A 21,168-nucleotide genomic window follows, 5' to 3' on the forward strand; every position below is an offset into this window, starting at 1 on the left:
CACTGCTGCGACTGAGCATCAGTGGTGGAGGGATTGAACGTTTGTGGATGTCGTGCTTTGTCCTGGATGGGGTCAGGTGTCTTGAGTGTTGTTGGAGCTGCCCCCATCCAGGCAAGTGGTGAGTGTTTCACCACAGTCCTGACTTGTGCCATCTTAATGGTGGACAGGCTTACAGAGTGAGGAAGTGAGTTATAGTCTTACAGACTCAGTCTCAGCTACGACTGACAATGAAACATTCCGCATTCTAAAACTGTGTGCGAAAAATTCAAACATCTTTCAAGTGATTTTCTTTTGTCCTTTCTGAACCATCCATATAATGGGATTCCCAGAGCTTGACACAATATAACAACTAGGCATTAACCAGTGTCGAACCAATCCTGAACAAATTCAACTTGCCTTTGTTAACAACAATATCCCTCTTTCATTTATTGAAGCATGTAAACTTTGTTATTAAACTATTATTGAATAGTGAGTTTCTTCAGACTAGAAACAGCGAGGGGCAGCCAGAATAAAAAGTGGTTTCTTTATTGAAAGCAGTTTCTTCAAACTCTCTGTTTTGTCTTGCAGACTCCTTCCACAAGTGCACTTTAGTACGTTTTCTTAAAGTGAGCAATATGCATTGAAGTGCACTTTTCAAATCATTACAACACTACCAGTTGGAGCACTGGAGGCCATTCGGCACATTGCGTCTGTGACAGTTATCTGCAACAGCAATGTGGTTATCACACTCCACATTTGCTCCATAGTTCTGTCATTTGTTTTCCCTGTGGGCCAACAGGAGGATGCTGATCCTGCTTAAAATAATTAATCTGTAAACTGCTCACACAGTTACTTATTCAGATCGACTGTTTTACTGCTTTCTGGTTCAAGATCTTCTCCACCAACCTCACTTAGTCTCGTGTTTCCCTACATGTACAAACACAGAATATGGCCATCAATCAATAAGCAACCCCTCATTACCTGGTCACTTAACATTCCTTCATGTTATTCAATTACCATTACATCTGCTGCCTTGGGCTACACTTTGTTTTTAAACCAAAGAAATCATTCTTCTCAGAGCAGCCAACACTCTGTATATGAACTTCTGAAATTTTTTTTTCCTTTAAATTTATGGAGACATCCACAGGCATGACATAACAGGAATTTCACCCAGAGGGAGATTTGCACACTGTCCACTATCATTCAGTTCACCTCACAGAAGGGATGTCAAGGGCTCTGGAGTCCATACAGAGGAGATTTACTATAATCGGACCAAAGATGGTCCTGTGGCATGTTGAGTAACATCCTGTGTCTGAGCCAGAAGCTCTGATCTGAATTCCACCCCAGGACTTGATGGTAAGGAAGGTGCATTCATACCATGACCAAACGGGTTTAGCATCAACTGGGAAACCCTTCCAATACATATTGATGGAGGGCAAGTGAGATTCCTAGAGAGCTGTCAGATGGAAAGAACATTGATATCTCTACCATCATGATCCTTGACTCCAGGCTATAAAAGGTGCATAAACTTAAGACTCCTCGAGTGAACTTTAACATACCACTACTGTGGTGTTTTCCTTGCAGTAGAGAAATTAAGGGGAGATTTAATTGAGGTTTCCAATATCATGTGTTTTGATTGGGTAAATAGGATGAAATGAATTCCAATAGCAGGATTTTCAGCAAATTGAGAACATCGACCTAATATTACTGTATAAAAAATGCTTTCTTTAAAAACACATGTTTTAGCTGTTTCATTGCTTCACTTAACTTGGCAGCTTGACTGATTTTGATAGCTGCTTGTCAAAAGCATTGTGGTTAGGTCAAAATCCTAGGAGAATTATTTTTATGGTCAAGGTTGCCAATCAGTGATATTTGTCTATCAGATAACTTTAAGACAGAACCTAAATGGAACTAAAATTCTAATACAAAATACATCCTGTAAAAGATGTCAACCAACTATGGGCCCTACCCATGACAGTGCATTATGCAGTAGAACAAACTGTTGCTAACTTCAAGTAGAATGCAGTCTTTTGATGCAGCCACTCCAGCAACAAAACTGACACTGACACTGTAGCGCAGTACCGAGGGAATGCAGCACTGTCAGGAGGTATCACCTTCTGGATAATCTCATTGCTGTCTGTGGGAAATTCTCGACCTACTACCATGGCCACACTTCAACATTAGATAGTTATCTACAAAATGCTTTGGGAGGTGTGAAAGCTGCTACATCGACACAAGCCTCTTGTTTCATTACAAACCACAGTCTTGTAAATGAATAGTCCATCTCCACCTTCCACTAACTAAAAAGCAAAATACTGTTGAAGTTGGAGAACTCAGCAGTCCTGGCAGTGTCTGAGGAAAAAAGCAGAGTTAATGTTTTGAATTCAGGATAGTTCTTCTTCAGAACTTAAAAAGGGTTGGAATGTGATTGTGCTTATGCTGGTGACCTAGGTGGGGGAGGAGTGAGTATAACAGATTGTGAGGGCACGCAAAGCAAGAGGTGATCACCAGCAGTAGTAAACTGCCAACGTAATAATTGTACATTGAATGAAACAGGAGAAACAGCATGGAAACAGGCCATTCAACCCATCCAGTCTACAGCCATGTCTTTACTCCAATCCAGTCTCCTTCCACTTTTCCTCATCTTATATCATCAGCCTCTATTCCCTCCTCCCTCACAACCTCTCAAATATAATGACACAATCTAGTTCCACCTCTTCCCATGGGAATAAGTTCCTCATTCTCACCAATCTCTGGGTGAAGAAGCTTCTTCTGAAATTCCCAGTTGGGTTTCTTGGGGTCAGTACAATGTTGACGGCCTCTGGTTTGGCTCTTCCTCACCAGAAGAAACATTGCCTCCAACTCCACTCCATCAAACCCAGAATGCAACAGTTAATGATTTGACTATTCATAATCAAAGGCCCATATACCCAGTCAAGATTTGCACTTTCCAAATTATAGTGACCTCTCTATTCTTCCCACCAAAGTACAGTACCTCATGTTTATCTGTGTTGAACTTCAATTTGCCAATTATTTGCCCATTCTGCAAATGTACAAAGAAACAGCTCAAGGATATTACAGTTCAAACAGCAATGAAAATTAACATACCTGCAGAGAGCCCAAACTTCTGGATTCGGTGTTTCTTTAAATCTACAATCCAGTCAACCTTAAACGATTTCAGATCTTCTTCATCCAGTGCAATGTCTCCCAGAAAGGCAGCTACAGAAAGCAAAGATGATATCAGGAAAACAAAGAAAACATTCACAATGTGTATCTCTGTGAGGGGAGAAACAAATAAATTTAGGACAGTAAAACCAAGGCTGTTGACTTGTATTTGCTAAAGCACATGTTCACCTTGCACTTTTTGCATTGTGAACCTTGGCACACTGGGTGGCACAGCCAACTCACACACAGCTTTGAACTACCAAACGTCACACCTATCAGCAATTCAACCATACTGGAGACTGTCCCGATTCCAAACTCACCTTAACCATCCAACTACTGAGGCTAAGGGGGGATTTGATAAAGGTACAAAATAATTTGGGGGTGTTTAGGTAAGGGAGACAAAAGAAAATCTGTCGCTATTAGCTAACAATCCAAGGGGCATACAGATTTAAGGTTTTGGCAGGAGATTAGAGAGATTGGGGATTTAGGGAAAACACTTTGTTACACGTTGAATGAGTTGATGATTCAAAAATTTAACATAAAATCTGCACAGCGGGGTACTGGAAGTGTCTGAATTTCTCGACAGAGAGCCAGTGAGAACACAAGGACTCCTTCAGTATCAATGATCCTATGATACAGGGGAGCTGACTTGTGCACAGAAACACCCCAGGACAGGTACTACCCCACCAATAACTCTAGACTGAATCGTCAATGACACAACCTTCAATTGGCATGGCCCTGCCTGTTTCAACAGCACTTCATAGCCTTGGCAAAGCCCATCCTCACCACAGCATCCATCTCCTTCAACCCTCCTCCTTGGTTGCTCCCCTTTGTGAGCTCCTACTTGCATTAAATGCACCCAAAAAGGTAAGTTGTTGACGAAAAGAGTAGCTGAAAAGATCCACAAACAGTGATTGCACTTCTCTGGACTAGGCTTCGAGAAGCATAGGGAGTGTGGGGTAAAGCAGAAAGCAAGACCAACATGGTGAGTCAAAGTTAAAAACAGAGAAGCAAGATTAGATTCCAACAATGAATGAGCAGAGACACAAGCATCTGCAATAAGAGGCAGGCACAACTTAAGAGGAATAACAAAAAGGGAATGGTGCCCAAAGACATATTTCTTTCAATCTGCATTCAGTCTTTACCTGTGGCAAAATCTTCGTGACTTATGGCAGACTTTGGGACCATATCATGTTAACCAGCGTGACAGGCAGGCAATGGAGCAAAGCTGGCAAAATTAAGTTGAGATGTGGATCTAACAGAGTGGCAGAGCAAGCTCAATGGGCTTTGAAAGCCTCCCCCTGTTTCTAGCCACCCCCCTCCCCGAAAACCACTTAAGCAGCCCAAAGTAGGGCCTCTCCACAAACAGAGTTGGAAGAAGGTTTGACACTCTCACTGAGCCGCTAACATTTTGCACATGGCTCAGAGCTCAACAGCCAGATTTTCTAATCTGTTTTGACGGGTTCCCTTTAGGCTGCCAATTATTTTCAAGAGAACATTTCTTTCAGCCACGTTGAGCAATTCTGATTACAGACAGTGGCCTTGAATTCCACTTTATTCCTGAATAAATGGCATTAGCCCTCCAATAAAGTGCCATAGAAAGAAAGAATCCCCTGACTATTGAGGTGCAATAACCCTTCAATCCAGCATGACAAAAAAGGGAGATATCCTTCCACAGTGGAGAACAGGCATGGTGTCTCATAATCACATCAGTTCAAACAATAACAATATACAATCTCCAGATTGGAAATGCTGCACCTTTTTAACTTTTCAGTATGGATGAAGTGGAAAAAGAACTGTACTTGAACCCAAGGATTGCTGCATGTTTTGAAAACAAGTTATCTGACCTCATTGCCAGCAGTGGTAGAAGTCTAGTTTGCAAATGTACTAGAGCCAAAGGGGTTGTGCACAAATGATGCTTTGGTTGGGAACAAGTAGCTGATTGGTCCTTGGACTCATGATTGTGGACTGGTGACCAGTTCTTGATGACAAAAGCCTGCCAAGAACTATGTGACTGTTCTCAGGTAGCTGAACAGCTTGGGGCTGTGGACAAGTTACAGAAAAACTTTCAGATCTCTACCATCTCAGGTACTCTGACTGTTCTCTGCTGCAAAATCTACTTTAAGCCTCAGGAAGATCAGTTTATTTGGCCTTCAGCAGTTACTGTAAGCTGTGGCTTTTACTGAATAAGTCAGAGACATTTCTACAAGAGTAAACCGGTCCCCTGGACCTTCTGCATAGGCTCTGAAGAAGATAAACTGAGAAGCAGTGTTATAACCAGCACAAGAGTCAGAAGAATTGTCTTGGCAACTCTGTAAACTGTGTGTGTGTGTGTGTCAGTCTGTGTGTCTGGAGGAGTTTAAAAGGGCATTAGAGTTTTAACTTGTAGAGATTCATAATTGTGTACTTGGAATTACAGTCTATTTACTTGGTATAAAAATCAATTCTTGTTGAGTATAGAAACCTACCACACACTTTCCGTCAGTATTGGTCTAAAGGGCAGGCAAATTGGGGAATTCTGCATACCTTTTAAAATCTTTAACTTTTATGACAATCTGGAAATAATGGGACTTGACTTCCAGTGCACTAATCAGTGAGGTGTAACAAGACAGAATGCACAAAGGACTCAGCAGGGATGCACTGACGCAAAATAAGTAAGAGTTTTCATTCAATTCCTAGCTTGCAAGAGTGACATCAAAAAACTGTCCTAATATGACACCAACTTAACCATTTCACCTCCAAGAAATGTGGGATTGAAAACATGTCATGCTGGCACAATGAAAGGTCCTCTTTGGAGGTAGGGGAGGCTGCTGGGACAGGTTAGAGAGAGCTCAACTTGAGTAAAGCGATTAGATTAGATTTGATGAGATTACAATAGTGTGGAAACAGGCCCTTCGGCCCAACAAGTCCACACCGACCCGCCGAAGCGCAACCCACCCATACCCCTACATTTACCTCTTACCTAATACTAGGGGCAATTTAGCAAGGCCAATTCACCTGACCTGCACATCTTTGAACTGTGAGAGGAAACCGGAGCACCCGGAGGAAACCCACGCAGACACGGGGCGAACGTGCAAACTCCACACAATCAGTCACCTGAGGCGTGAATTGAACCCGGGTCTCTGGTGCTGTGAGGCAGCAGTGCTAACCACTGTGCCACCGGTGGGAGCCAGGAGAGACAGGAGAGCCAGGAGAAGTTTCAGAACTAAATTCCAGAACTGAAGGCGTCAAGAGAAAGCCTGGCTTTGAATGGCGAGGAGGATGGAAATCAGAAGACTCTGAGTTGTCTCTTGATTGTATGGATGGAACTGTGAGGCCGCGGAGGAAGTTTCGACATAATGCAAATATTTAGTCTATGGCATTATGGACACGGGATCCCAGGATAGACAATGAGGGGGACCACTTCAGATAAGATAAAGACATGAAATGAAGATCATGGAGAATAAGTGACTAACCAGCAGAGAATTAGATTCGTCAAAGTTGAGATTTTGATCAACAAAGGTGTAATGCCATGAGTGACTAGGATGTGCTGTCTGAGTGTCTGGTAGAGATAGTTTCAACTGAAGGTTAATTATAAACGAAGAATGTACAGGGTTACAGGGTGAAGTTGTAGGGGTGATTGTAGGTAAAATACTCCTCAAGAGGATTAGTACAAACAGGATTGGCTGAAGGGCCTTCTTCATGCTGCAATCATTTGAAGAGTATATGATCAGTGCAAACGGCAAGTCTAAAACATCTGTAATCAGCATCATCCACAGCTGTAGACTGCATGGTTCATCTTGGTCTACTTCTAAGAGCTCCACCAAAGATGCCAGCCTTTAGTCAATTTAATTCACGTGTAAATCTAGGCTCTGATAAAATTCTGCCAGCAGTGCTGAAGACTTATGGACCAAAGTGTCATACCTCTAGCCAAGCTGCTCCACCACAGCTCCAACACTGGCATCTACCCAACAAAGCAGAAAATTATCCAAGTGTGTCCTATCCATAAAAACCAAGGCTAATTCAATCAGGCCAATTATCACATCATTAATCTCTTCTCAATCATCAGCAAAGTAATGGAAGATGTCATAGGTAACTCATCACACTTCCTCATCATTAACATGCTGAGGGTCAGTTCGGTCCTTGCAAACTTGGTTACTTATTTCACATCAGTGCATCCCCGTTAAGTAGACTCCTTTGTCTATTCATCTTGTTATACCTCACTGGGGTAGACTTGATCCAAAAAAATGGGCAAATAAACTGAATTCCTGAAATGAGGTGAGAGTGACTGTTCTTGACATCATAAGACCATAAGACCATAAGATATAGGAGTGGAAGTAAGGCCATTCGGCCCATCGAGTCCACTCCGCCATTCAATCATGGCTGATGCGCATTTCAGCTCCACTTACCAGCGTTCTCCCCGTAGCCCTTAATTCCTCTAGACAACAAGAACCTCAAGGCAACACTTGACTGAATATGGCCTCAAGGAACCTGAGCAAAACTGGACTCAATGGGAGTCTGAGAGGAAACTCTAGCTATCATCTTTCCAAGGCACAAAGTAAGATGTGGTTGTTGGAGTCAATTATCTAAGTCTCACAACATTGCTGCAAGAGTTCCTCAGAGTAGCGTCCAAGGCACTGCCAACTTCAGCTGCTTCATCAATAATCTCCCCTCCATCTTAGGTCAGAAGTGGAAGTATTCACTGCTGATTGCACAGTATACAGTTCATTCACAACCCTTCAGACACTGATGATGACCATATTTGATTGCACAAAAGATCGAGACACAATCAGGCTTGGGATTATAAGTGACAACCGACATTCATGCTCATTAGGTACCAGGTAATGATCAACTCCATCAAGGAAGTGTAACCCAATGATACATATTAAGGACTGAATATTGTTGTGATCCCTCAGTGAGATCAAGTAGCGGTACTGAGAGAGCAGGGGCCCACCAGAGTGGGAGCAGTTATAACTTGGTTGCAACTCCCCATGGTAGGCACTGCTGCCTTCGAGCTTGGGAAACCAAAATTGTCGGTTTGCGACTCCACTTGGGGTCCTGACACACAACTTAGAGAAGCCTTAGTCTAACCATCTCCTCTTGACATTTAATAGCATTATCACTGGTGAATCGCCACCATCAACATAAACGGTGTTACCACTGACCATAACTAAAGACCAGGTTAGAGTCTGGGAATTCTGCAGTAAGTAACTTCTCTCCTGATTCCTGAAAGCCTGTCCACTATCGACAAGACACAAGTCAGGTTTGGGCTGGAACACTCCCACTTGCCTGGATAAGTACAGCTCCAACCACACTTAAGAAACTTGACATCAGCCAGGTAAAAGAAACAGCCCATTTGATTCAACTCATTTCACCACCTTATATAATCACTCCCTTCACCACTGGTGCATAATGACAGTAATTTGCATTGTTCAGAAGCACTGCAAAACTTACCCACGCTGCTTTAACGGCATTTTTTAAATCCTGCAATCTCGACTATCTAGAAGGACAAATGCAGCAGCTGAATGGGAGCACTACCCCCTGTAAGCTCGCATTCAAACCACACACCATTCTGACTTGAGACAATGTCATCGTTCCTCCACTGTTTCTGGATCAAAATCCTAGAACTACCGCCCAAACAGTACTGTTGGTGGACAGACACCCTATAGACGTATGCACTTTAAAAGAGATACTTTTTGGGAACTCAGCAACAGAGTGGCTCATTTTAGAATCAGCCACATTGATGATGGTCTGGAGTCACGTGCAGTTATGGTTAGAACAGTACATTTCCTCACTTAAAGGACATTCATCCACCAAATGGGTTTTTACAACAAAGTGGTAGTTTCATGATTATCATTACTGGAGTTAGCTCTCCAAATCCAGATTTATTTAATCAACTGAGTTTAAGTTCCTCCAGGTGCCATGCTGGGATGTGAACTTTTTTTCTGGATCATATGTGCAGACTTCTGGATTTCTAGTTGAGTAATGTAACCACTTCTGTTCCCGATATATACACAGTAAGGGTGCTGCCTTGGGCAGTCCCGTTTTTGAACGAGTTGAAGTTTGCAAAGGTTTTCATGCTCTTAAGTATAATTGAATGAAACAGGAATAAAGGAATGAAAAATGAAGAAGTTCATTAAAGTCGAACATATAATTGCTTGGCCGAGGAACACAGACTGTGGCATGTAGATTCCCGCAAGCTGTAGATGTAAATGGGTTGTTTTCAAGTCTTTGCACCACAGACTGTTTAATCGTTCCTGCTATAATTCAGTGAACAGAGGAGGAGCACCATATTTTTATCAAAAGGGAATTGAGACCAGAAAACATGCTGTGGTCTCCAACACAAAAGCGTATTATATAAAAAATGTTGACCACTTGAAACAATTCTTTTGTGCATTTCTTTTTAAGAGGAATCCACTGTACTTAAAGGTCAGAGAATAGCTGTGGAGCAGGCAGATTTTCTATCTGAGGTTCGACATCAGCTGCACAACTTTAATCGTGAAATATGCACAGCCCACTCGACGGCGCAGTGGTAGTTTTGAACATACAATGCCAATCTCAGAAGGCTCCTGCCTCACTTCCTGATTATGCCCGTCTTTGCCAGGGTGACTTCAAAAGCTACCTTCGGCTTACGGGAAGCAAGCCACTCAGCACTGGCAATCCGGCTCACTATATAGTGGGAATACTTGAACAGGAAGAGGCCATTCCGCTCCCCAAGTCTGTTCCACCATTCAAGTCGGCCATGGGTGTCCTAACTCCATTCACTAACCTTATCTCCATATCCATTTACATCTTCATTCCAGCAATAAAAGTCTCAGCTATTGACTTTTTGTTCCTATCCTGAAAATCAGTCAATTTAAAGATATGGATCTCTACTGGATGGTCTAAGTTGCGAATAACTATGAATATAAATACAGCATATTTGCTTGCGTGACAAGTCATGCATTTGAGTGCAAATCTTCATTCTGTCTTCTGCTGTCTTACCAATTTCTCAACTGCATTGGCAAGGTATCCTCAATCCACAACATCAGATACAAAATTACAGTGTCTTACGTGAAACCTTATCAAGTGCACTCTGGAAGTTCACAAGAATTTCGTCTTTAGACATTCTCATTTATAACTTTAACTATATCCTCAAAATGACCAATTACGTTCATCAGATATGACCTGCCCTTTACAACCCCATGTTGATTGTGATAGCTCAAATTTCTCTAAGTTCTCAGCTGCTCTGCCTTTGCATTCCAAATAGATTTTCAACCAACAGGTCTATAATGTCTCTCTTTCCTTGTTTAAAGAACTGAACTATGTTTGCAGTATTCCAAATTGAATGGTCAATTCCCAAATTGATATCACTTTGGAAGAGGTAAACTAAACTCTTTGTAATTTCACCTCCTGCTCTCTTTAAAGACTGTTGTCAGTATTAGTCTACTTATTTTTTCAAATACTGTTAAACGGCCCTGTTCCCTTGGCTACCCTCGTTCGTTTTAATGAGCACATGGTCACCTTATTCATTAAAGTTGTCTGATAGCCGCTCAGTGATCCTGGTAAAAGCTGCAAAATGTGAGGAGCACGATGGAGAAATTCTGGGCCTGATAACATTCAAATTCAGTCTTCTATTATGTAGAAAGTCTGAAGAAAAAAGCCAAATTCAAAAGAGAGCATTCAAAAGAATGCAAGAGAAGGAGAAACAGTTTGCAGGTAGACTCCCAAACAAAGCAAGTAGGTGGCAAACAATGTGTTGAAATGGAAGGCAACTTCAATGTATCTGAAGCAATTAATTTCCAAGATGAATTAATACTATTTCTACCCTTCATAAAGTAACAATGATTCCTAATAAAAGGGCAGAGATTTAGAGAGAAAATGGTTAAAAGTTGTGATGAAGGATATAGGAAAATAGAAAATAGAAGGAGTGATAGCCCATCAAACCAGCTTTGTCATACAGTATGATCGTGGCTGATCCACTGGCTCATATGCTCACTTCAATCGCCACACTCTTTGACATCTTGAATGTTCAAAAAAAATTTTTTAAACAAACATACTCAGTGACTTAACCTCCATAACTTTGTGGTAGAGAAATGCACAGGTTCACCATCCTGAAGAGATTTTTTCTCATTTCAGTCCAAAGTGACCCTTCATTGTAGACATGCCCCCTCCACTGCAGACACTGTTAGAATTTTACATTTTAATGAGATCCCCTCTCACTTTTCTAAAGGCCAGTAAATATAGATCTAGTCATACAGCACAGAAACAGACCCTTTGGTCAAACTCATCCATGCCTACCAAGTTTTCCAAACTAAACTAGTCCCATTTCCCTACGTTTGGCCCACATCCCTCTAAACCTATCTGACTCATGTACCTGTCCAAACATATTTTAAGTGTAATTGAACTCTGCTCTATCACTTCCTCTGGTAGCTTGTTTCAAATACGGTGTGTGAAAAGATTGCCCCTCAGATCCCTTTTAAAATTATGCCATCTAGTTTTGGATTCCCCATGGTGAGTAAGTGGAGATAATCCATTAAAAAGAATTAGACTTTTTCAGAAGACTACACTTGCTTTGCAATTCTGTGTTGTGTAAATCCTATGATCGAAGGGAGTAAAGGGCCTCTATTCCTTCAACAATCAGTGGAACCAATCTGTTCTTTATTTCTCCTTGAAAACATGCCATAGAATTGTGGCTGACACACAAAAGGAATATAACATATATATTTTCTAGTGGGCCAAAATTCTTTGGAATTTTTACAATAACAGAATCAATGCTACACTCAGCCAGAGAAATGTCACTCTTTTGAAAACATCAATGCTAAGAAGCCAAATTAATCTTACTCCCAGGGTGAAAAACAAACATAAGATGTTGGGTTACGTTTCAAACTCCAATATTTTTTTTTTGACAGCAGTAGAGGGGATGGCTGAAACTTTTCTGGTCACTCCATCTTCGTGATATGGTGAAAGTGATTGCTCTGGCACAGCCATCTTCTATTCATACGTTTATCACTTCAGTCGAAATGATTTTCGATACATTGATAGTTTGACCAAGGTACAGATGATAGTGTCCTTAAGAGAGGAGAAATCTGGAGTAGGAGTCAATTAGTGGGGACAGAAACTATTTCTCAATCCTAAACCAAATTGCAATCATTAGTTATCATACCAGAGGTGTGCACGGTGAAGTAAGGCCCCAGACAACATCACAGCTGTAATAAGGAAGGCTTGTGGTCTAGAACTAGCTGGACCCCTAGCCAGGTGGAGGTAGGTACTGCTGATGCTGGAGATTAGAGTCAAGATTAGAGTGGTGCTGACAAAGCACAGCAGGTCAGGTAGCATCCGAGGAGCAGGAAGATCGACGTTTTGGGCAAAATGAAGGGCTTTTGCCTGAAACATTGATTCTCCTGCTCCTCGGATGCTGCCTGACCTGCTGTGCTTTTCCAGCACCACTCTAATCCGTACCCCTAGCCAGGTTACTCCGGAACAGCTTCAACACTGGCATCTACCTGACAACCTGGAACAATCTGCCTCAAACTGCATGATCCACAAAAAGCAGGAGAAATTCAATTTGTGGTCTATTGGTCTATTTTTGATTATCAGTAACACTTTCTCAGCAATGTTTACTTGCCAGTAACCCACCCAAGCACACATAGTTTGGGTTCCACCAGGGCCACTTGACTCTCACCTCAATTCAGTGTTGGTCCAAACATGGACCAAAAGAGTTGAATTCCAGTACTGAGGTGAAAATGACTGCCCTTGACATCAAGGCAGCATTTGTTTTGAGTACAGCATCAAGGAGCCTGAGCCAAACTGAAGTCAATGGGAATGAGGGGAAAGACTCTCCACAGAGTGGAATCACCCCAAGCTGTGGGGAAGATGCTTGTTGCTGTTGAAGTCCGATTATCACAGCTGTGGAAGGTCTTCTGAGTAGTCCGACTGTCCCTACACCACATGCAATGCTCAGGAACCTAGTTTATCACCACCTTCTCAAATGCACTTCGGTATGGGCAATAAGGCTGGCATTGGCAACAACACATACATTCCAAGAATGGGTCTGAGAAAACACTTGCATGAAAACAAACTGCAAATAGTGAACATTTGAAACAGGAGGTCAGAGAACAATAGCTCTGACAGAATCTAACAGAGGAAGCACAAGACTGTTTGCTGATTGCGAGAGAGTGCGGGGTGGTTCAGACTGAGAAAGTAAACAGATTGAATAACCTCTGAAATGGAAACTTAGGAACACCTAAATGATATCTGAATTGAACGTTACAGAAAAGACTGCTTGTGAGATGATGGGAATAATGTTAGATTTACCTGAAAACACATGCACAGATGCTGGTGAAGAGACACATATGTGAAAAGGTTACAATGCAGGAGGCCATTCAGCCCATTGTGTCTATGCATACTGAAAGAAAGCTTTGCAGCTGTCATCTCATTTTCCAGCTTCCGGTCCCCAACCTTGGATATTATGACATTTCAAGTACTTTTTAAATGCAATGTTCTGAGGGTTTCTGCCTCTATAAAATGAAATGTTACAAATTAAAAAGGACTATGTTCCATTAAATTTTGTAACTCAGAGTCCGAGGAGACATGACCAATAGCAGATCAATGTTGTGGCTCATCGAAAACTGCTGACAATAAGACATATCCTCTGTAAGTCTTTATACAAACTGGTCTGTCACTCACACTGTACCAGATACACTCCACCTTGCTCCCTCCAGGAAATCACTGCTGTTCTTCTGTGGAAGCCAAAGGCCATTCAACCAGTGACGGGGGACAAGGATGACTGGCTAGGTCTGAGAGAATGACACTGACCCTTCTTCCTGTATTTGTTCTTTGTCCAAGAGATGTTAAGTATGATAGCATTCACCTGGTGCTCAACCTTTGCTGCCAACTTCTGAGAAGGGTTCATTGTTACCTTGATAAAGGAGAGTAGGTATAATGTCTCAACACTGGGCACGTGGGAGATTGTGCTGTTACCAGGATCAATGGGGAAATGCATTTCCAGTGGCTTTCTTCAATTGATTGAATGGCAGGATGATCTTATGAGGAGGCCAGAGCTGCATTCTCCAGAGTTTAGGAAAATGAGAGGTGATCTTATTCAAGCAGACAAAATTCTTCTTGAGCTTGACTGGGGAGATGCAGAAAGGATGCTTTCCCCGGTTTTGTTTTGTTGGGGTGGTGTTGCAGCCTTCAGGAAGAGTCCAGCCATTTCGGACTGTGATGAGGAGGAATTTTTTCACTCAAGAGAATGTTTGGAATTCCTTTATACTCCAGAACAGTACTAAGCAAGTGCCATCATTATGTTTGAGCCTAAACTGAGACTGTCTATCCCCCTCAGACAGATGTAGAAGATCCCATGGCAGTATTCTGAAGAGCTGGATGCAGTCCTTCCTTGGCTGAAAGGAAGGAGCTGAGCTGATTGACTTAGAAAATGGTAGCAGAGAGGACTGCCCTGAAAAGCAAGAGATTATCCTTTAAACTTCTCCCTCTTGAACAGTGAGTTATGCACTGCTGCCTCACAGAGCCAGGAACCGGGTTCAATTCCACCCTCGGGCGACTGTCTGTGTGGAGTTTGCACATTCTCCCAGTGTCTGCGTGGGTTTCCTCTGGGTAGTCCGGTTTCCTCCCATGTTTCAGAGATACGCAGGTTAGATGGATTGGCCGTGGGAAATGGCAGGTTTCAAGAATGGGGGATGATCCTCGGAGAATCGGTGTGGACTCGATGGGCTAAATGGCCTGCTTTCACACTGTAAGGATTCTATGATTGTGATGGTATACCTCACCAGATAGGGAGGCAGACCACGAAACATGGTCTCGACATCAAGCTGGAGCCAAGGCAGAATAACCTGCCAATTGACTATTTGGCCACATGGAGCACTACAGCCAACTATAATGCACTCCTCAATCTGCGTCTGTGGGAGCAGGTGTGGAGTCAGAACAGAAGGATTCTGCTACGTTCCCACCCTCTGTAATTGAAGGTCCAACTGCAGCCACCTCGATCAGTAACAGTTGTGAACTCAGAGCAAAGAGGGGAAGCAACACCCTTCACACATGGCAAAAGTGTGTCAGCTGTGGATATTTGAGGCCTGAATCAGAGGAAGATTCCGTACCCTTGGGCAGGCAGGTCGCAGATGAAGTTTAATGGTGCAACATCACGTATCAGTCATGTGAGACACAGCTTGTGGCGATAAAAGCGTGTTCCAGAGGAATTCTTGAGTGTGCTGCTGAGGTTCCCAAAGTTTCCCATCACTGTGGGTTTCCTCACCTCATGTCTGCATCTGTGAGCCAAAGTTAACTAATAACTCGACCGTACTTGCATGATGAGTCCGCATCTGGTCGTCCTGATATAGGAAGGATATTATTTAGCTAGAGAGGTTTAAGGGGAGATTTACCACGTTGTTGTCAGGTATGGAAGGTTTGAGTTATAAAGAGAGGTTGGCATAGAGTCATAGAGATGTACAGCATGGAAACAGACCCTTCGGTCCAACCCGTCCATGCCGACCAGATATCCCAACCCAATCTAGTCCCACCTGCCAGCACCCGGCCCATATCCCTCCAAACCCTTCCTATTCATATACCCATCCAAATGCCTCTTAAATGTTGCAATTATACCAGCCTCCACCACATCCTCTGGCAGCTCATTCCATACACATACCACCCTCTGCGTGAAAAAGTTGCCCCTTAGGTCTCTTTTATATCTTTCCCCTCTCACCCTAAACCTATGCCCCTCTAGTTCTGGACTCACCAACCCCAGGGAAAAGACTTAGCCTATTTATCCTATCCATGCCCCTCATAATTTTGTAAACCTCTATAAGGTCACCCCTCAGCCTCCGATGCTCCAGGGAAAACAGCCCCAGCCTGTTCAGCCTCTCCCTGTCATGCTGGGACCTTTTTCACTGGGGCTTAGGAGGTTGAGGGGTGACTTTACAGAGGTTTATAAAATCAATGAAAGGTATAAATAGGGTTAATGATAGGTCTTTTCCCTCGAGTGGGGGATTTCAAGAACTGGGGGACATATTTTTAAGGTGAGAGGAGTGAGATTTGAAAAAGACATGAGGGGAAAAGTTTTACAGAGGGTGGTTTGCATGTGGAATGAACTTCCTGAGGAACTGGTAGATGCAGGGTACAGTTAAAACTTTAAAAGATACTTTGATAAATACATGAATAAGAAAGATTTGGAGAGATATGGGCCAAGATATGGGACTAGTTTATTTTGGGATTATATTCGGCATGGACTGGTTGGACCAAAGAGTCTGTTTCCTTGCTGTATGACTCTATGTATCTACACGATCATAAGAGCTTAACTCGATGGGCATTTGTCACATAGCAGTTCCTATCATATCAGACTACTGGATGCAAAAGTCACAATGCAAAGCCAGAAGAGGGCTCTTCTCCACTCCTGCTTCAGAAACACATTAATTGTGTGATCGACACACTCTATGTACAAGTTAATGTTGTGTTGTCACTTCCCTCAACAGTTTCTCTGTGAAAGTATCTGAACCCCGGTGAGACGGTAACCACAGCCACGGAGGTGGATAGAGAGCAAATACTGTGCACAGACAGTTAAGCCAAGCTCGTTGGACAGCCTTTTCTTCAGGGGAAGCAGCTGAACATACAGCTGATGTCGACCAGCGTCCCCAGTTGCTTGGCAATGCGAGCCGATGCCAGGATACAGAACACAGATCGCCTGCCAGTGAAAACGCCAGCTGCTCAATAGAGAGAGAAGGGGGAACCGTAGAAACGGTCTCTGGAAGCAGGGCACGGGTTTTTGTGCCAATATTAGCAGAGTGTGGAGGAGAAAGTGGGGAGAGCAGCATTTACACTGGCAAGATTGCTGTGGAACATAGCCAGTTTTGAATCCCCTGCTGTGCGAACTTAACACTGCCACTCGTGGAAGTTCCTCCGTATCGCACAAATCTCCAAGGCACAAATCACACGGACAGATAAATATTAGAGACACCATCAAGTTAGGGCTGCTCCGCAGTTTGAGTCCAGTCTGCCTTGAGAGACTCTCTGCTAATTCGAAAAGGACAATAAACACAGGAATTGAGTGGCTACAGACCGCATTAATCAGCTCTTGAGCATCTTCAATGCATTCAAAAGCAAGCATCAGGTCCAGCGCTGAGGACTACTCTTCTTTCAACACTTCCACTCAACATTATTCAACAGTAGCTTAAAAGCATTTACTCAAGAACTTCGCCACTATCAAACAATGTAAAGGTATCGCAAAACATAAAACCATAGGAAAATGAGAAGATGTCAAACTATACAGCAATTAAGGAGACATTTGGTGGGATAACCAAAGGTTTGGTTAAATAGGTCAGCCTTAAAGAGTATCTTACAGGAGGAAGGAGAGCAACAGATATTTGCTTTGGCGTGATTTGCTGCTCTTTGTATGTCTCCCATTCATCAAAGTGGGGATATGTTGCAATGAATTTTGCAATACTTGATGAGATACTGACACCGCTGATCTGTCTGCCTGTTTAGATTCAAAGCTTTGTATTGTTTGAAAACAGCAGAAGCTGTAGTGTTTAAAAATATTTCGTGGGCAGCTGTTCAAATGGTATCTTCTCCTGGCAATACCTGTCCTGGGAGTGTTTGATGGGACAGTATAAAGAGAGCTTTACTCTGGATCTAACCGCAACTGTATCTGTCCTGGGAGAGTTTGATAGGAGACAGGGTAGAGAGAGCTTTATTCTGTACCTAACCCCATGCTGTATCTGAATGTTCAATGGGACAGTGTATCTAACCTTGTGCTATGTCTGTCCTGGGAGCGGACAGTGTCGTGGCTTCACTCTTCCATACTGTTTGACCTGGCTGACACAGGTGTCTCAAATGGAAGGTGTTTCAATTCCAGTCATAACATGTGTCATTTTAATACTGAACTTCTCAAACCTTCATTCAAGGTTTGTCTTTGATGATTGATGGCTTTACACAGTGCGCCATTTGAACAGCTGCCCACGAAATATTTTTAAACACTACAGCTTCTGCTGTTTTCAAACAATACAAAGCTTTGAATCTAAACAGGCAGACAGATCAGCGGTGTCAGTATCTCATCAGGTATTGCAAAATTCATTGCAACATATCCCCACTTTGATGAATGGGAGATATACAAAGAGCAGCAAATTACGCCAAAGCAAATATCTGTTGCTCTCCTTCCTCCTGTAAGATACTCTTTAAGGCTGACCTATTTAACCAAACCTTTGGTTATCCCACCAAATGTCTCCTTAATTGGCTCAGGAGAGACATCCAATGAAGCTGAGAGAGATTTTAAAAAGACATGAAGGGCAAATGTTTTCCACAAGAGGGTGGTTCGCGTGTGGAATGAACTTCCTGAGGAAGTGGTGGATGTCAGTACAGTGACAGCATTTCAAAGACATTTAGATAAGTCAATAAATAGGAAAGGTTTGAAGGGATATGGGCCCAGAGCAGGCTGGTGGGACGAGTTTAGTTTGGACTGGTTAAACCATAAGGCCTGTTTCTGTGCTGTATGACTCTTTGACTCCAAGCCGACTTTCAGTCCCTGAAGCTTGTTCCACTGTTTAATATTATTGTGACTGATCTGACACCATATAGCACATATTAAAAACCTATGAGTTACAGATTTAAAGTTTTCAGTTGATCTAACATCAATGACATTGTGTGAAATAGAACTCCAAATTGGTACCACTCTCTGAGGGAGAAATGTTTTCTGATTTCACTCTTACAAGGACCAGTTCTTAATCCCTGGATAGTATCCCCTTCTCTTTGACTACCCCAACCAACAGAAATAGTTCCTCTCCATCTTACCTGTCTGACACCTTTACTATCTTTAAAACTTCATTCTTATCACCCTTTAACCATCTCATTTACGGGGAATACAATCCCACTTGCCTGGATGAGTGCAGCTCCAACAACACTCAAGAAGCTCGATATTATCCAAGACAAAGCAGCCCATTTATTGGGCACTATATCTACAAACATGCATTCCCCCAACTACCGATGCTCAGTAGCAGCAGTGTGTACTATCTACAACGTGCACTGCAGAAATTCACCAACGGTCCTGAGACATCACTTTCCAAACCCATAATCACTTTCTTCGAGAAAGACACAGATAGGAGATATGTGGGAGCACCCACCACCTCTGCAAGTTCCCCTCCAAGTCACACGCCATCCTGACTTGGAAATATATTGTTGTTTCTTCAGTGTCATTGGATCAAAATCTTGGAACTCAACCAGCATCATGAGTGTACCAATGCCAAATGGACTGTAGCGGTTCAATAACTACTACCTTCACACAGGGTCAAAGGCATTAAAGATGGCCCTGCCAATGAAGGCCACATCCTCTGAATGAATAAAAAGAAAAGCATGTACAATTCCCCTACAAGGTCCAAGTGTCACTCTGATAAATCGACAGTGCTGTCCCTGCCCAAGCCCAATATATCATACCTCAGGTGTGGGCTGCAGAATTACTCATAGTGACTCTCAAGTTTGGTCAAGCCAGGGCTCTGTGTCAGTGAAGCACAATTTCTACCCTTTTGTGTTCTTCCTGATTACTTTCTGTACCTGTCCATGGTATTTTAAGAGGTTATCTACACGAGCAGCCAAATGTGTCGATCCCTACTTTGCTTACATTTGCTTATACTGAAATCCAATTTTGCTCAGTTCACTGCATCTGTCAATATCTCTTGGGAATTTTGTGGATCCATCTACCTTTGTGTCAGAAGCCAGCATGCATTTGTGGCTTTCTATCCCAGAGTTTTCAAAGTTATTTAAGGTAAAGGCGCCATAGTCCCAGTGAACCAGTGGTTGGTCTCTCTTCAGAAAGGGATGGGGATATACCATTTAGAGAAGGTGCAAAACTTGACCTACTCTTGGGAAATAAGGCAGGGCACGTGACTGAGGTGTCAGTGGGGGAGCACTTTGGGGCCAGCAACCATAGTTCTATTCTTTTTAAAATAGTTTGGAAAAGGATAGACCAGATTTAAAAGTTGAAGTTCTAAATTGGAGAAAGGCCAACTTTGACGGTATTCGGCAAGAACTTTCAAAAGCTGATTGGGGGCAGATGTTCGTAGGTAAAGGGACGGCTGGAAAATGGGAAGCCTTCAGAAACAAGATAACAAGAATCCAGAGAAAGTATATTCCTGTCAGGGTGAAAAGGAAGGCTGGTAGGTATAGGGAATGCTGGATGACTAAAGAAATTGAGGGTTTGGTTAAGAAAAAGAAGGAAGCATATGTCAGGTATAGACAGGATAGATCGAGTGAATCCTTAGAAGAGTATAAAGAAAGTAGAGGTATACTTAAGAGGGAAATCAGGAGGGCAAAACGGGGACATGAGATAGCTTTGGCAAATAGAATTAAGGAGAATCCAAAGGGGTTTTACAAATATATTAAGGATAAAAAGGTAGCTCGGGAGAGAATAGAGCCCCTCAAAGATCTGCAAGGCGGCCTTTGTGTGGAGCCACAGAAAATGGGGGAGATACTAAGTGAATATTTTGCATCAGTATTTACTGTAGAAAAGGATATGGAAGATATAGACTGGAGGGAAATAGATGGTGACATCTTGCAAAATGTCCAGATTACAGAGGAGCAAGTGCTGGATGTCTTGAAAAGGGTAAAGGTGGATAAATCCCCAGGACCTGATCAGGTGTACCCAAGAACTCTGCGGGAAGCTAGAGAAGTGATTGCTGTGCTTCTTGCTGAGATATTTGTTACATCGATAGTCACAGGTGAGGTGCCGGAAGACTGGAGGTTGGCAAACATGGTGCCACTGTTTCAGAAGGGCGGTAAAGACAAGCCAGGGAACTATAGACTTCGGTGGTGGGCAAGTTGTTGGAGGGAATCCTGAGGGACAGGATGTACATGTATTTGGAAAGTCAAGGATTGATTCGGGACAGTCAACATGGCTTTGTGCGTAGGAAATCATGACTCACAAACTGGATTGAGCTTTTTGAAGAAGTAACAAAAAGGATTGATGAGGGCAGAGCAGTAGTTGTGATCGATATGGACTTCAGTAAGGCGTTCAACAAGCTTCCCCATGGGAGACTGATTAGCAAGGTTAGATCTCATGGAATACAGGGA

The 21,168-nt window shown here is 42.8% G+C and overlaps 1 protein-coding gene across 2 annotated transcripts in view; it reads right to left on the reverse strand.

Annotated features, from left to right (window-relative positions):
* LOC140459761 (bone morphogenetic protein 1-like) overlaps positions 1–21,168 on the reverse strand; it is a 130,065-nt gene that overhangs the window by 94,331 nt on the left and 14,566 nt on the right. For both annotated transcript variants that reach the window (XM_072554264.1, XM_072554265.1), the window contains exon 2: positions 3,088–3,198. In XM_072554264.1, coding sequence (XP_072410365.1) covers positions 3,088–3,198 — 111 coding nt within the window. The remainder of the gene's footprint in view (positions 1–3,087; positions 3,199–21,168) is intronic.

The sequence above is a fragment of the Chiloscyllium punctatum genome, chromosome 35, assembly GCF_047496795.1.
Source record: "Chiloscyllium punctatum isolate Juve2018m chromosome 35, sChiPun1.3, whole genome shotgun sequence".
NCBI classification, from domain to species: Eukaryota; Metazoa; Chordata; class Chondrichthyes; order Orectolobiformes; family Hemiscylliidae; genus Chiloscyllium; species Chiloscyllium punctatum.